Source organism: Schistocerca americana, chromosome X (assembly GCF_021461395.2).
Source record: "Schistocerca americana isolate TAMUIC-IGC-003095 chromosome X, iqSchAmer2.1, whole genome shotgun sequence".
In the NCBI taxonomy this organism is placed as follows: Eukaryota; Metazoa; Arthropoda; class Insecta; order Orthoptera; family Acrididae; genus Schistocerca; species Schistocerca americana.
This window is the reverse complement of record NC_060130.1, coordinates 301540204-301557278: the sequence shown is the minus strand read 5'-3', so window position 1 is coordinate 301557278 and position 17075 is coordinate 301540204. Positions and strand designations below refer to the sequence as shown.

Genomic DNA, 17075 nt, shown 5'->3' with positions numbered 1-17075 from the left:
TATGTGCAGTCGGGAGGTTAGACAGAGGGCAGGGGAGAGGTGGGGGAGGGGGGTTAGCGAAAAAGGGGAAAGGTAAAAAGACTGGCTGTGATAATGGAATGAGGGCTGTGTAGTGCTGGAATGGGAACCGGGAAGGGCCTGGATGGTTGCGGACAATGATTAACAAAGGTTGATATGTTGCAGGAAAAGTTCGCACCGGCCCAATTCAGAGAAGCTGGTGTTGGTGGCACAGATTGTGAAGCACTCATTGAAATGAAGGATTTCATGTTTGGCAGCGTGCTCAGCAACAGGTTGGTTCACTTGTTTCTTGGCCACAGTTTGTTTGTGGCCATTCACGTGGACAGACCGCTTGTTGGTTGTCATGACCACATACAATGCAGCCCAGTGGTTTCAACATAGATTGTAGATCACATGGCTGTGTTCCACAGGTAGCCCTGCCTTTGATTGGTATGTGATGTTTGTGACTGGGATGGAGTAGGTCATGGTGGGAGTATGTATGGGACAGATTACACGGGGAACGAGCCATGAGCCCATGAGGTAAGGGTTTGGGAGCAGGGGTTGTGTGGGTGATGTACGAGTATATTATGTAGGTTCAGTGGACGGTGAAAAACCACTGCGGGAGGGGTGGGGAGGGTAGTGGGCAGAACATTTCTCATTTCAGGGCACAGCAAGAGGTAGTCAAAACCCTGACGGAGAATGTAATTCGGTTGCTCCAGCCCTGGGTGCTACTGAGTTATGAGGGGAATGCTCCTCTGTGGCCGGAAGGTGGGACTTAGGAAGGTGGTGGGAGACTGGAAAGATAAGGAATGGGAGATTGTTTTTGGTACAAGGTTGGGAGGATAATTACCAGTGTTCATTGCATCTGCAGTGATGAGCAGTCCCTTTTGAAATATACCAAGGGTCAAACTGAAGCCTTCGCAGACCATAATTATCCTCCCAACCTGGTACCAAAACAGATCTCCCTTTCCTTATCTTTCCAGTTTACCACCACCTCCCAAAGTCCCACCTTCCGGCCACAGAGGAGCACTCCCCTCATAATTCAGTACCACCCAGGGCTGGAGCAACTGAATTACATTCTCCGCCAGTGTTTCGACTGCCTCTTGTCATGCCCTGAAATGAGAAATGTCCCGCCCACTGTCCTACCCACTGTCCTTCCCATCTCTCCCACAGTGGTATTTCGCTATTCACCGAACCTACACAATATACTCATCCGTCCACCACACAACCCCTGCTCCCGACCCCTTACCTCATGGCTCATACCCTGTAGTAGACCTAGATGCAAGACCTGTCCCATACGTCCTCCCACCACCACCACCACCACCACCACCTACTCCAGTTTGGTCACAAACATCACCTATCCCATCAAAGGCAGGGCTACCTTTGAAAACTAATCATGTGATCTACTAGCTAAGGTGCGACCACTGTGGTGCATTCTATGTGGGCATGACACCCAACAAGCTGTCTGTCCGCATGAATGGCCATCAACAAACTGTGGCCAAGAAACAAGTGGACTACCCTGTTGCTGAGCACACTGCCAAACACATCCTACATTTCAATGACTGCTTCACAGCTTGTGCCATATGGATCCTTCCCACCAACACCAGCTTTTCTAAACTGCACGATTTGGAATTTTCCCTGCAATATATCCCCTATTCCTGTAACCCTCCTGGCCTCAACCTTAGTTAGTCATTGTCCTCACCCATCCAGCCCCTTCTCTGTTCCCATTCCAGCAATACACAGCCCTCATTCCATCATTGCACCCAGTCATTTTACTTTTCTCCTTTTCCACTATCCCATCTCCCCCCTTCCCCATCTCTCCCCTGCCCTCTGTCTAACCTCCTGACTGCACATAGCTGCCCTACCCTCTCTCCACCTTGTCCCTGCAAGCTACCCATCCTGCCACCCCTACCCTACTATCTCTCCCCTCCCTGCCCCAGCCTCCCTCTTACCCCCACCCAGTCGCAACTCCCATCATGCACTGGTGCTGCTGCTCGCAGTGTGGCTTCAGTTGCCTAAGACTGCAGTCGTGTGTTTGTGAGTTGCGTTTGTGTGAGTGAGTGAGTGAGTGAGTGAGTTTAATCATCATGGAACACTCTTGACGCTCTTAATCATTAAAATGATGCTTGACATGTTACCCATTAGACTTTGTTGATAATTTCTGTGGCACAGTCTTTCTGACCAGACAAACCTGTCAAATCCTACAGCTCTTGTCTGAATTTTCTCTGTCTCTTCTGTCAGAGAAAATAGGCTAGGATCACAAACTTATGAACAACATGCAAGAATCAGTTGGATGTGAAGTTTGTAGGTGACTTCCTTTGTGAATAAATTACACTTCTTTACTATTCTTCTAATGAATCTTTATCTGACTCTACCTTCTCCGTCACATTTGTTACTTTGGGCACATTACATTAGACCTAAGAAATTCTCTGTGCAGCCCAACAGTAATTCTTGTTCCTTGTTGAAGATATCATTGAAAGTCAGACGGGTAGCCTTCAGTCTTCAGTAACACTTACAATCGTCCTCCCTCCCTCCACTCCCCTCCTCTCTTTTGCCCTGTCTTTAGATGAGGCACAGAAAATTAGCCACATAACCTGTTCCACATGTCCTGCTCTAATAGCGATCACCACACATCGTTATATCACATCCATAAATAGATACACAGTGCAGTAATGTGTGACCTTTTTTTGTACATTTTTAATATAACCACATTTACTGATGTGCAGTTAAAACTTTTACTTGTATTCCTACTGCAGCTGTGTACATGTATTGTTAAGGGGGGAAAAGCGAGCACGAGCGCCGCCCTCTCTTCCCCCCCCCCCCCCCCCCCAAAAAAAAAAAAAACAACACACACACACACACACACACACACACACACACACAGGGGGGGGGGTGAGAGAGAGAGAGAGAGAGACCAGAATAATATTAATTAATACTTTTGTTTTCATTTGTGAGATGGTTGCACATTTGATGACAGTTGATTTGATACTGCTATAGAATTAAATTAAATTCATTAGTTTTTATTTTCAGGAATGTGTTCTGTCCCGCCAATTGTCAGAAGCCAACAGTGGAAAGCTGGTCGTGGTACACTGGTCAGGTGTAACTACAAAGCTCGTTGCCCTGCTTGTTGGTTGAAAATGTGTCTGAGGTCTTTCAAGATGCCTGAGGACATCCGTGGGAGGCTGCAGTCTCTTCTACCACGTGCAATGCAGGATAGCTTGGAAACTATTTCTGGTCAGCTGCTGTTGAATCCAGAGGAAACTGCATTACCAATTGCAGAAAGAAGAAGTGAATCAGACTACAGCAGCAAAAGACTTAGGAGAAGACTGAAACTGCAACATAAACAAACATTGAGACTCCTCAGAAAGGATGATAATGGCAAGCAAAATGGAAATACTAAATTGAACACTTCAGTTACACATTCGAGAAACAGTATTAGAGTTTCAAAATTCCTTAGAAGGGCAGCAAGTGGCTTAAACCATACGGAAGGTAAAATATGAGATTTTGATTAGTGCCTGCGCATAACTGAGCTAACTACTTTCTGCACGCTTTTTCTTTGCCATTTCCAGAGGGGTATGGAGGAAGCAACTCGAATACCATTGGTAACCGGAATAATAAACTCGTATTGTGCTACTGTCAACGAAAATTGAACCTGCAGAACTAATGAAAATGTAATGTTTCTCACAATTGAAACTGAATCTGCTTTATCTAGGAGGACTGAAACCTGTGCTGACAAGGAACTGTGTTGCTGTTCAATTTTTCCAAAAATTTCTTGAAATGTGCTGGAATGGAAGATACATGGCATTTGAAGAAGGTCTTGTGACTTTTACTGGTGTACCTTTTGGTTTGGTTGGAGAGGTGGCAGCCATGCTATTTGCTCGAAATAGAGGGCCGAGAGGCAAAGAAAAAGTTAGCGGACAGTATAATTTAGATGACTCCAGTGCTTAGGTCATCATCGTGCCAGTATGAACGTCTTTCTTTCCTGCTATTCCCATCATTTATTCGTAACTTAAGGAACCTTAACTTGTAATGCATCAGTCTCATATTTTATCATTTTCCATTCATTCCCACTCAGAAATTTATTTCAAGGCACACTGTTAATAAATGTGATATGTGTAACATTTACAAACCAGTTTTTTCGCCATTTTGCAGTAGTATCCATTGGCTTTTTTTCTATCAGATTTGTTCTGTGTTGCACAAATGAAGGGCACTACGTATGTTATCTACTTGACCATGAAAATAAATCCTCATGATTGAAACCCCTCCCAGCTTTTTCCAGGAAATTTCATTTCATTCCTCCACCCTACCCACCACCCCATTTCCATGCCTCGCATGTTTGAATGTAATTTCCTTGGCCATTTTATCAGCAGGAAATTGTTGTGTTTACAGAGTTATCTTCAGGTTCAGGGGGAACTGAGTTTAGGATATAGATTTGTGCCAGCCTACAATTTTCACCATTTGTCATGTAGGAAAATTTTTGTGAACCAAGAACACACTATTTCACTTAAATGGCCATCATTGTGCTCTCCTCGGTTACTCCATTAGTCACTGACTTTTGTAATAGAATACCAAGAGCAGACTATTTACTACATATAGCAAAGGGATGGCCGAGAATTTTGCATGTGTGCAATGCTCTTACATGCCTGCTGAGCTCTGTTGCCTGGCTAAACACTTACCCCACTAACAGGCCATACTGTGTGAATTGGAGGGGGCGGGAAACTGCGAACGCACCGCGTGCTGTGCAGTTGGATAATGAACACTGAATGGTTTGCATGCAGCATGGTTTCATATTTCTCAGCAACATACATCACAAACAAAACCAATGATTGTAATATTGTGTCCCATCTGTAACGTCATGGAGGCAAGGAAACGCTTCCCAAAGAAAACAATTTAGAACTACTGGACAGTTATAATGTAAAACAGTTTGCCTTTGATAGGCAACGTAATTCCCATTTAAATCAGTTCCATCTGCACATGTGGAGGGGTGCTTTCAACTGAAGTGGCAAATGGTCTTGAAACAGCTCAACAACAGATGTAAGATTGGCAGTGTCTGCAAAACATGTAGAAAACTAGCATTGTAATTATTTCATTGCCACAATGAATTCTTCAAAATTCTGTTTTCTTTAGCACTAGTGAACGTGGCAAATGGATTGTTTTTTTTTGTCCCTTCCATAGTGCAATTTGTTTTTTAAATGCATCCCATCAGATCGCAAGTAAACTGTATCCCGCCTTGCAGTGACTGAACTGTGGCCAGTATGTTGTCAAGTTGATTTAAAATGTAAGACTTGCAGTTCATTCTGGATCTTGTAATTGTTGTTCCTGCTATCGTTTCTCCTTCAGAATTTTAACACTAGCGGGTTTTAAAGCCAAAAATCATTCCAGGCATGTCCCTTGACTTAACTAACTTACTTCACAGGTATATATAGTCTCCATACACTTCGTTCAGTGCTATCAAAAACTGTTACAACTGACAGTGTAATAACGCATACAGCTTCAGAAAATGTACTATTCCTACCACAAATTTCATCAGGTGCTCCATGTCTGCAAATTTAGTGCAGATTGCTTGTTGGTATACATAACAATGAATCATGTACAAATTTTCTGTTGATCTTTGTAATTTTTTGTTCTTTCATTGTCAACTAAATCTTTAAATTCTTTGTGTGTGGTGGTGCTATGTCGTTCCATAGCAAATTTCTGGTACCATCGATTATGTGACTACATGATAGTGACAATTCTCATTCTTCTCTTTGGGGGCTACCATTCATTTTAAAGATTTGTGATGATAGATTGCTGGAATGCCTAATTTTGTACAAACAGCCACTGGACCTGTGAAACTCTTTTGTAACATAAATAAATCGCAAAGGATAAACAGTGCTGACATTCTGCTGAACTAAAGAAAACGGTGCCGACCAAAAAATACTGCATTGCACTGCTAAATGAAATATCGCGCCAATCCCTGTACTTCCCAGAAAGACTGAGCAAAGCTGAGGTGTACAGAGGAAATGCATGCGGACCGCATATGTGCAGCCATACAGTTTTGCACACTGTGGCCGACTCTAATATAATGCAACTTGCAATCGTCTGTCTGTCCCTTGAGCCTAAGTTTTCCGGTTCACTCTGTTTCTGTGATAAGGATCATTATTTGACTTAAAGATTATTCTGCTGAGGCTTGTTATGTAACTGACTACAAATTTTCTTTAGAATGTATCTCTATTTTCTCCTAGCACATCAAAATAGATGCTGACATACTTCCTACTCAAGTGGTCAACATTTTCTGCACCTACAGGGATGATGTAACTGTCACAAATTCTCTTTTTTGAACAGTTTGTTGCAAAATTAACCCACAGTTGGTGAAGTTTTATAGCGAGCTTCCTGTTCCCTTTTCAACAGTTAAGAAATGGGAAGTTGAACTGTGACTGTACTTCTTTTGGTGAATTTCCACACAAAGAACATTTTTGCTGTGCAACAATGGATGAAAAAAGAGATGCAGAAGAAGAGAATCATCAATAAAAGGTGTATGAGACAGCTCATATACTATTCCACTATGCACCTGAAAAGAGAGAGTATAATAAATTTTACATAAAACACTTACTATTAGAATGCATTTTTTGCAGTATGGATTTTGCATTTGTTAGATGCTGATCAGAAGTAAGTGTGAAATTAATTTATCAGAAGCCTTTTGGAACATTTTAAAATGGATCCAAATTATTTGTGTGTGGATTACTTACTGTTGGTGAGGTGTGGGTCCATCGCCTAACACAAGAAATGAAACAGCAGTCCAAAAGCTGTGGTTTCGAAGCTTGTAGCCCTACTCTAAAACAGGTGAAGGCAATGCATTTGCAAGAAATATTGTGTAAAACAGATGCTTCTAATTGAGTAACTTGCAAGAAGGGAAATTGTGTGGATTGAAAAGATGATATTCATCTTTCATTATCACAGTGAGTAAACTTAGAGATTTGAAATGTAAATTATTGGAACATCCATCTTGTCCACTAAATTTGTTAATGTTTGACTGCCACCTATTTACTCATCTGAAGGGATTGTTGTTGTTGTGGTCTTCAGTCCTGAGACTGGTTTGATGCAGCTCTTCATGCTACTCTATCCATGCTACTCTATCCTGTGCAAGCTTCTTCATCTCCCAATACGTACTGCAGCCTACATCCTTCTGAATCTGCTTAGTGTATTCGTCTCTTGGTCTCCCTCTACGATTTTTACCCTCCACGCTGCCCTCCAATACTAAATTGGTGATCCCTTGATGCCTCAGAACATGTCCTACCAACCGATCCCTTCTTCTAGTCAAGTTGTGCCACAAACTTCTCTTCTCCCCAATTCTATTCAATACCTCCTCATTAGTTATATGATCTACCCATCTAATCTTCAGCATTCTTCTGTAGCACCACATTTCGAAAGCTTCTATTCTCTTCTTGTCCAAACTATTTATCATCCATGTTTCACTTCTATACATGGCTACACGCCATACAAATACTTTCAGAAACGACTTCCTGACACTTAAATAAATACTCGATGTTAACAAATTTCTCTTCTTCAGAAACGCTTTCCTTGCCATTGCCAGTCTACATTTTATATCCTCTCTACTTTGACCATCATCAGTTACTTTGCTCCCCAAATAGCAAAACTCATTTACTACTTTAAATGTCTCATTTCCTAATCTAATTCCCTCAGCATCGCCCGACTTAATTCGACTACATTCCATTATCCTCGTTTTGCTTTTGTTGATGTTCATCTTATATCCTCCCTTCAAGACACTGTCCATTCCGTTCAACTGCCCTTCCAAGTCCTTTGCTGTCTCAGACAGAATTACAATGTCATCGGCGAACCTTAAAGTTTTTATTTCTTCTCCATGGATTTTAATACCTACTCTAAATTTTTCTTTTGTTTCCTTTACTGCTTGCTCAATATACAGATTGAATAACATCGGGGAGAGGCTACAACCCTGTCTCACTCCCTTCCCAACCATTGCTTCCCTTTCATGTCCCTCGACTCTTATACTTGCCATCTGCTTTCTGTACAAATTGTATATAGCCTTTCACTCCCTGTATTTTACCCCTGCCACCTTCAGAATTTGAAAGAGATTATTCCAGTCAACATTGTCAAAAGCTTTCTCCAAGTCTACAAATGCTAGAAATGTAGGTTTGCCTTTTCTTAATCTAGCTCCTAAGATAAGTCGTAGGGTCAGTATTGCCTCACGTGTTCCCATATTTCTACGGAATCCAAACTGATCTTCCCCGAGGTCGGCTCCTACCAGTTTTTCCATTCGTCTGTACAGAATTCGCGTTAGTATTTTGCAGCTGTGACTTATTAAACTGACAGTTCGGTAATTTTCACATCTGTCAACACCTGCTTTCTTTGGGATTGGATTTATTATATTCTTCTTGACGTCTGAGGGTATTTCGCCTGTCTCATACATTTTGCTCACCAGATGGTGGAGTTTTGTCAGGACTGGCTCTCCCAAGGCTGTCAGTAGTTCTAATGGAATGTTGTCTACTTCCGGGGCCTTGTTTCGACTTAGGTCTTTCAGTGCTCTATCAAATGCTTCACGCAGTATCATATCTCCCATTTCATCTTCATCTACATCCTCTTCCATTTCCATAATATTGTTCTCAAGAACATCGCCCTTGTATAGTCCCTCTATATACTCCTTCCACCTTTCTGCTTTCCTTTCTTTGCTTAGAACTGGGTTTCCATCTGAGCCCTTGATATTCATACAAGTGGTTCTCTTTTCTCCAAAGGTCTCTTTAATTTTCCTGTAGGCAGTATCTATCTTACCCCTAGTGAGGTAAGCATCTACATCCTTACATTTGCCCTCTAGCCATGCCTGCTTAGCCATTTTGCACTTCCTGTCAATCTCATTTTTGAGGCGTTTGTATTCCTTTTTTGCCTGCCTCATTTACTGCATTTGTATATTTTCTCCTTTCATCAATTAAATTCAGTATTTCTTCTGTCACCCAAGGATTTCTACTAGCCCTTGTCTTTTTACCTACTTGATCCTCTGCTGCCTTCACCACTTCATCCCTCAAAGCTATCCATTCTTCTTCTACTGTATTTCTTTCCCCCATTCTTGTCAATTGTTCCTTTATGCTCTTCCTGAAACTCTCTACAACCTCTGGTTCTTTCAGTTTATCCGGGTCCCATCTCCTCAAATTTCCACCTTTTTGCAGTTTCTTCAGTTTTAATCTACAGTTCATAACCAATAGATTGTGGTCAGAGTCCACATCTGCCCCTGGAAATGTCTTATAATTTAAAACCTGGTTCGTAAATCTCTGTCTTACCATTATATAATCTATCTGATATCTTCTAGTATCTAAAGGGATTAGTGGCTGGAAAACATTTTGAGTAGATATTTTCCAGCTTTAGATGAGTGTTTTCCAAACAGTCCAGAATACAAAAAAGTTGGGATCTACTTGCTGTGAAAAACAGGACAAAATGCATGGTGTGTGTGTGTGTGTGTGTGTGTGTGTGTGTGTGTGTGTGTGTGTGAGAGAGAGAGAGAGAGAGAGAGAGAGAGAGAGAGAGAGAGAGTGGGGGGGGGGGGGTAGGTTTATTTTCTTGCCGCATTTCTGTAGATACAGAGTGCTGCTTTGTCTTTGCTGCGAGACTAATCTCCATTGTCACTGATACTGAAATGCAGAAACTTGGTATACATCCTTATTGCAACTTAATTGTCTCCTGTGGTATCAGATTTTTTGACAAAATGAGAATTAACAGTCTTAGCCCAAGAAATAGTAGTCAAAATAACGTGTAGTATCAGTTGCCTACATTGGACTGCAGTTGATAATTTAGACACATTAGGAACTGCATCATTCACTTAGAGAACACACGATGGAAAACATATTCCAACTTGGGTAACATCTCCGTAACCATTGTACAGAAAGGAATGCCATGTTCTGCAGATTCCATTTTCAATAGTCTTCCCACAGAAGTGAAGAAGAATTTCAGTGATAAACTCCAGGTTTTTCAAATTTAAATTAATAATCTGTCTCGTATTCTGTGTGTTTATGTAGTGACTTATTCCGTGACTTAATAGCTTTGGTTCATATCATTTTCTGTAATCAGAGGAGTGCACAAGAAAAAGTTTAAATGGCTGCTCAAACTTAGAACTGCTTTTGTCATTGTCAGTAACTGACAGTAGTAACTGAAGATGATATGTCTTGGTGTATATGTAACACCAGACTGCATTATGTTGTGGTATATTAAACCAAGGAATTTATATATGCGACCAGAGATTGCCGTACCTGCGGTGCATAGATACTTCTTGATAAGCTAATCCCAGTGCATTGATATGTAGGACAAGATTTTTATCACATTGAACATAATTGTATGGCTTTCACAACATTGACAAAATACGTGTAGAATGAGCAGTGTAACTTTTATAGCTCTCACTGCGAATGTTAGAACTCTTAGAGACCCTTAGACCTAAACATGCATTATATCAAGTATAGGAGAGCTTTTATCTCCTTGAGTGGTTGACAGCTGGGTAGATGCCATTGTCTACCTAGAAAACTGGCTATTGGAGTGGGTACAGCCTCGCAGAAAGGGAGGAGAGTTACAAGCAAATCATCTTATTATGGTTGAACAGGTGTATATTTTCCTTTCTTAGGGATCCCTACTTTAATATATTGTTCAACACATGCCTTCCTTTGAAACATGTTCTTTAAGTGTATGTTGCTCCAATCCTGGTTGGTATTGTAGCTCTATGTATTTGAAACCTTTCTCTTCTGGGCTGGCTGATGAAGATCTGCATGCTGATATAGAAGGGTGTTTCACAATTCATGTTACACGCTTGTGGAGATTGTGTAGGGGACTTAGTAGATCAAGTTCTATATAGGAACCTGTGTCCGGAAACGGCTCGTTCCCGCACAAGGAAAACAAGATTTACAGATTTCACTCTTATTTTCTGTGATTTCACAAATGTTATTTGATATGACGACCACGAAGTTCAGTGCACACAGAGTATCTGTGAAGTAAGTTTGCATAAACTCTGTGCACCGTGTGTGTGATTAATCGCTTCTGCTGCAGCTATGATCTGTGCAACCAGATCTTCCTCTGAGTGGCCAGAGGTCTGGTAAAGAAGACTCTTCATGTGACTCCACAAAACAAAATCCAAAGGGTTAAATCTGGAATCTTGGTGGCTGAGTTTTTGATCCACCTCGACCAATCCATCTGTCCTCATAGACTACGTTCAGATGGTTTTGGATGCTCACTGCAAAATGAACTGCCACACCATCGCCCTGGAACCACAATATGTGCTGATTGTTCACTGACACACCTCCCAAAAACTCCGCCAGTACTTTTTACAGAAATATGAAGTACCTGGCACCCTATAGGTGGGGAGGAAGGATATACAGCCAAACCCCACAACCATCGCAGATACCTGCCCAGAATTGATGCTGGAGGTGTGCTGAAATATTTGTACACACATTGCTTTGGGGATTTCTTGATCCAAAATGTGGCTGTTTTGAATGTTCAAAATACATTACCTGTTAAAATGTGCTTAATCAGTGAACAAAATTCACCTCAGAAACTGAGAAAAATCCACACAATGGTGTAATAACCAAGTACAGAAGTTGACACATGGCACAAAATATGCCGGGAGCATGGTGTATACCTTCTGAGAGTGATATGCATGGAATTGCTGTTCATGCAGAACACAGAAGACAGACGAGTAAGGCACATGCAATGGTTCGAGTACTTGTTGTTGCGATCTCTTCAACTTGATGAAGCACAGCACTTCCTCTTCCAGTATAACAGTGGCACCTTCTTGGAGTACCACAGTTTGCTGTATCGCTTGTGCATTTGCGACTTTTCCACAGTCATTGTTGTACTCTGGCAAACACGGGATGGGGTGGAGTCACACGATTTGGAAAGTACTTGGGGTACAGACGTTGAGCTTCTATTCCATTGCAGAGTGTTTCATTGTAAATTTATAACATGTTGTTGCATTCTGTGAACATGTACTTGGGTGTCCTGTTACTGCAGTACTAGTCACTGTAATATCTATTGATGGACCACCAGGAAGCATGAAAACAAGGGAGATGGAAATAGAGGACACAACATCATGTCATCGTACCATTCATGAATGTGGGTAACCTACCATAACAGGCAAACTGTGTAAGAAACTTCTAGCGTGCGACTGAGTAGCTTATTTTCCTAGTAACATACAACCGAACTGTTTCCAGACATGTGTTCCTATATAAAACTTGACCTACTGAGTCCACTCTACAACCTCTGGAAGTATGTAACACGAATTGTGAAATACCCCTGTGTTAGTGTACACTAGGTTGTTGTGTATAGAGTGGCTGAATTGCCTAGCTGATTCACATGTCTAGAAGTGGTAACTTCCCTTTCCTTTTCATCTCAAATACAAACTTCACATTATGGGCCGTATTGTGCACATGTTTGATAAACTGCCGAATAGTTTTGATGCCACACAGCCAAGTCACAGTCATGTCACTGTAATAAAATTGGGTAACTCCTGTAGACAGAGAAGAACCTGTAGTTATTACGTACAGGTGGTCATCAAAGTATTGTGAAACATGTTGAAAGTCTTGAGAGGATAGTGCCCAGCTAACAGCCTCAGAACACATTTTACAAGCAGTTTTGAGAACAGATAGAGAAAACATCCAAGCTGATCATAATTTGATCTGGACTAATTCTGACGTAATATGTCAGTAGACATTGAAATGTTTCAGTGTGTGTCTGCAGTAACAAAGTGTAGGCACCAGTGTCTTGGTTATATATATTTGCCTAGTCTGGAAATCGACAATTCATTGCCAGTAAGGGTAGATCACACTTGAATACCATATTTGTGGATTTTAGGTGAGCTTTACAGACAGTGGGAACAAGGAGTCAAAGCTCTCAGATGCTGTATCATGGTGTCAGGTCCCCTCAGGGGGACTCACAACTCTTTTGTATGTGCATGGTGAGCATGGAGCCCCAAGATATTGCAGCAGCTACTTACTTTCCTGTGCTACAATGTCCCATCTCTTGATTACTCCTCCTCTTGCTCTCTCTCTCTCTCATGGTGCCAGCCTTCGATGTTGACCCGACTCTCCCCTAGGTTCTGCCTTCCTTTCTTGAATTTTCTTTCATTCGCCATCTTTAGGTTGAAGAAATTTGTGATCCTATTCTGGGTTTGACCTTCAATTTCTAATTTTTTCTGTGATGTGGAACAACTGGGGAAGAACACTTCACGTAGTGACTAATGCATACAGTGTGAAAGATCGTCTGCACACAATATCTGTGTAAGCTCTTACTTGCACCTCATTGCCATTGTGGTAGCCAGCCCAATGTAGAGTTTTTATGTATTCTTTCTGCCGAGCCCTGCACACTGCTGACGCCTGGGCTGCTGGTACTCCATGCATGCCAATGGGTAGGTGTCCATAATCATTGCGCATCAGGACTCCTGGAAATGGCCATCATGTCAGATGGCTTTTGCTGCTTCTAGGTAGTGCTCATGGGGAGAGCCCTGATCAAAGTACGTGGCATCAGGACATATGTTTAGCACATGAATCATATTAAATTACATCAAAACAATAGCTGTTCTGATCCGGCTGTTTCATTACACAGTTATAGGAAATTCAGTGCGGATAGTTATAACCCTACTGCTTTCCCAACTCTGGCTACCCCATGGGAAGATGAACAAGCCAGATGTTGAGGAGCAGAGCAATTTATTCAGCACTTAGTAGCTACCTGAACTGGTGGGGATATTTTTACTGTGCAGAAGCCATAATTTTTGTGGAACGTATTGAGAACAAATTAGATGAGGTTGAGTCGTTGGGAGATATGTGGAATGGGTGGCTGTTGATCAAAGCCTCATTTCCTGCGCAATCTACGACTGTTCACATACCTGAATGTCTGGGTGACATACCATTGACCATTGTTCGACACAAGACTGAATATGGTCCAAAGAATCATCTTCCACTGAGACCGCATGTTCCATACGGGCGAGGAGCTACCTGCTAATCTTGAGTGGTGAGGCATACATTTTGTTCGACATGTCCAAAAAAGTCACTATATGTATGGGTCTGACATGCCCATGAGGTGCTCCTGATGCTTGCGCTTTGTTTATGTGTTATCTAATTGCACAGCCGACCCTAAATGTGGTAACTGTGGATGATCGCTGCATTAAGGCAATCCTCGTGAATGATCTGTGAGTTAGTTCCATGGAACACCATCATCCACTTTCACCGATTTGTGCAGTCTTCAAGAAAGAAAACAAAGTACAGCGATATAAATCTATTGACCACTGGTCGTATACAGCACATAAAAAGTATGAATGGCTACATCCTGTTGATATAACATCCAATTATCCGAAAATCACAGCCATCTACATCTACATACATATTCTGTAAGCCACTGTATGGTGTGTTACAGAGACTGTTGTACCACTGCTAGTCATTTTCACTCCCATTCTACTCGCAAATGGAGTGAGGGAAAAATGAATTTCAATATGCCTTCGTACCAGCCCTAATTTCCCTTATCTTTGTTCATGGTCCTTATGTGAAATGCACATGGGTGGCAGTAGGATCATTCTGCAGTCAGCTTCAAATGCCAGTTCTTGAAAAGAACATCACCTTTCCTCTAGGGATTCCTATTTGAGTTTCTGAAGCTCCTCCACAATACTTGGATGTTAATCGAATCTGCCAATAACAAACTAGCAGCCCACCTCTGAATTGCTTCAGTGTCTTCCTTCAATATGACATGGTGGAGATCCCAAACACTTGTGTCGCACAAATGTCATATATGTGATCCTCTTTACATTTGAACCGAAGCTGAACATTTGCCTTCCCCACTACACTCCCTGCATGCTCATTCCAAGTCATATCACTTTGTGATGTCATGCTTTGATATTTAATCGACCTGTTTCAAGAAGCACACTACTGATGTTGTATTTGAACATTACGGGATTGTTTTTCCAGCTCATCTACATTAACTTATATTTTCCTACATTTAGATGTAGCTGCTGTTCGTCACACCAATTAGAAATTTAGTCTGTCATCTTGTATCTTTCTGTAGTCATCTAACAATGACACATTCCCATACACCACATCATCAGCAAACAGCCGTGGATTGCTGCTCACCCTGTCAGTCAAGTCATCTATGTGTATAGAGCATAAGAGCAGTCCTATCTCACTGCCCTGGGCATTTCTGATGATACCCTTGTCTGTGATGAAGACTTGCTGTCAAGGACCAAGTACTTTCCAAAAATCTAGGAATATGGAAGCTATCAGTTGGCCTTAATCCATAGTTCACAGGATCATGTGAGAAAAAGCTCAAGCTGAGTTTTGAATGAGTGATGCTTTCTAAAACAGTACTGATTTGTGGACAGGAACATTATCACTTTTTTCAGAATCGATTCTCCCACCATCGTCCTCTCTTGTGGTTCCTGCAGCATTGTCTCCGTGTATCACTTCCTGTATAAGGCTGGAGAAGCAGCTTCCTCCTCCAGTGTCTACTGATGACAGGACACCCTATGGTAAACCCTCTTTCTGGCAACCTCAGAGGGCCAACACCAGCCAGTGGCTGAAGAAAATGCGACCTGTGGGCACTTGCAAGAATCCCAACCACCATTGGTGGTGAAGGAGGAGGATCATCAGGACAAGGCTTCTTTGATAATCTCGGTGGCACCAATCACCAATGCTCAGTTATGTGACTCTAACCCCATCGGTGATGCAGAGATCCTGGGGCACAACCAGTCCTCCTTGACACCCATAAAATGATCATTCAATGGAGTTGTTATGGATAATACAGTCACCTCCCAGAACTGCACCACCTTATTTCCTCCTCTTCTGCAATTTGCACTCCTCTGATACACACACACTTCACAGATGACCATTTCCTAATGCTCCATGGTTATTGTATGTATTACCTCCTGAACATATTTTGTGTTATTTCCACTCATTAATGCCATACAGAATAATTTTCTGGGGTAACTTGTCACTTGCAAAGAAAGTATTGAATGCACAAAAGTGATATATGTGGTGTCCACCCACAAATGTCATGTAGGTACTCCCTTAAGAAGCTATGGATTTTAACTGCTCTGTCACAATACACATTTTTGCTAATGAAATTCATCATAAATAATCCATCACAATTTGAGAAAAACAGTGATGTACATATCTACAACACAAGAGAGAGACATGACCTTTATTAGCCATTGTTAAAAACATCAGTGGTTCAGAGATGAGTTTGTATGCAGCAATAAAAATTTTTGATCATTTGTCCAATAACATAAAATATCTGACAAGTACCTAATCTAATTTAAAATCATTTCTCCTGGACAGCTCCTTCTGTGCCATTTACAAATTTCTACTTAAAAACAATTTAGGGAAACAATCTCAACAGCCGTCTTTGGTTGTTTGCAGATGATGCTGTTGTTCATCATCTTTTACAGTCATCAGAACAAATTACAAAACAGATTTAGAAACGATATCTGTATGATGCGAAAATTGGCAATTGACCCTAAATAACGAAAAGTGTGAGGTCAGCCACATGAGTGCTAAAAGGTATTCGCTAAACTTTGGTTACACCATAAATCAGCCGGCCGGTGTGGCCGTGCGGTTCTAGGCGCTTCAGTCTGGAACCGCGTGACCGCTACAGTCGCAGGTTCGAATCCTGCCTTGGGCATGGATGTGTGTGATGTCCTTAGGTTAGTTGGGTTTAAGTTGTTCTAAGTTCTAGGGGACTGATGACCACAGATGTTAAGTCCTGTAGTGCTCAGAGCCATTTGAACCATTTATCAGTCAAATGTAAAGGCCGTAAATTCAACCAAAGACTGCATTTTATTGGCAGGACGCTTAAAAAATGTAACAGATCTATTAAATAGACTACCTACACTATGCTTGTCCGTTCTCCTTAGGAGTGCTGCAATGCAGTCTGGGATCCTTAGCAGATAGAATTAACAGAGTACGTCGAGAAAGTTCAAAGAAGAGCAGCACATTTTGTATTATCGCGAAATGGTGGAGAATGTCAGTGACATGAGACAGGATTTCGGGTGGACATAATTAAATCAAAGGCGCTTTTCGCTCCAGTGCAATCTTCTCACTAAAATTCAATAA

The 17075-nt window shown here is 41.7% G+C and overlaps 1 protein-coding gene across 1 annotated transcript in view; it reads left to right on the top strand.

Moving 5' to 3' along the window:
• Positions 1 to 17075, top strand: part of LOC124555974 (histone-lysine N-methyltransferase trithorax) — a 220142-nt gene that overhangs the window by 31050 nt on the left and 172017 nt on the right. The window contains exon 4 of the mRNA XM_047130020.1: positions 3028 to 3486. Within this exon, the coding sequence (XP_046985976.1) occupies positions 3028 to 3486 (459 nt within the window). The remainder of the gene's footprint in view (positions 1 to 3027; positions 3487 to 17075) is intronic.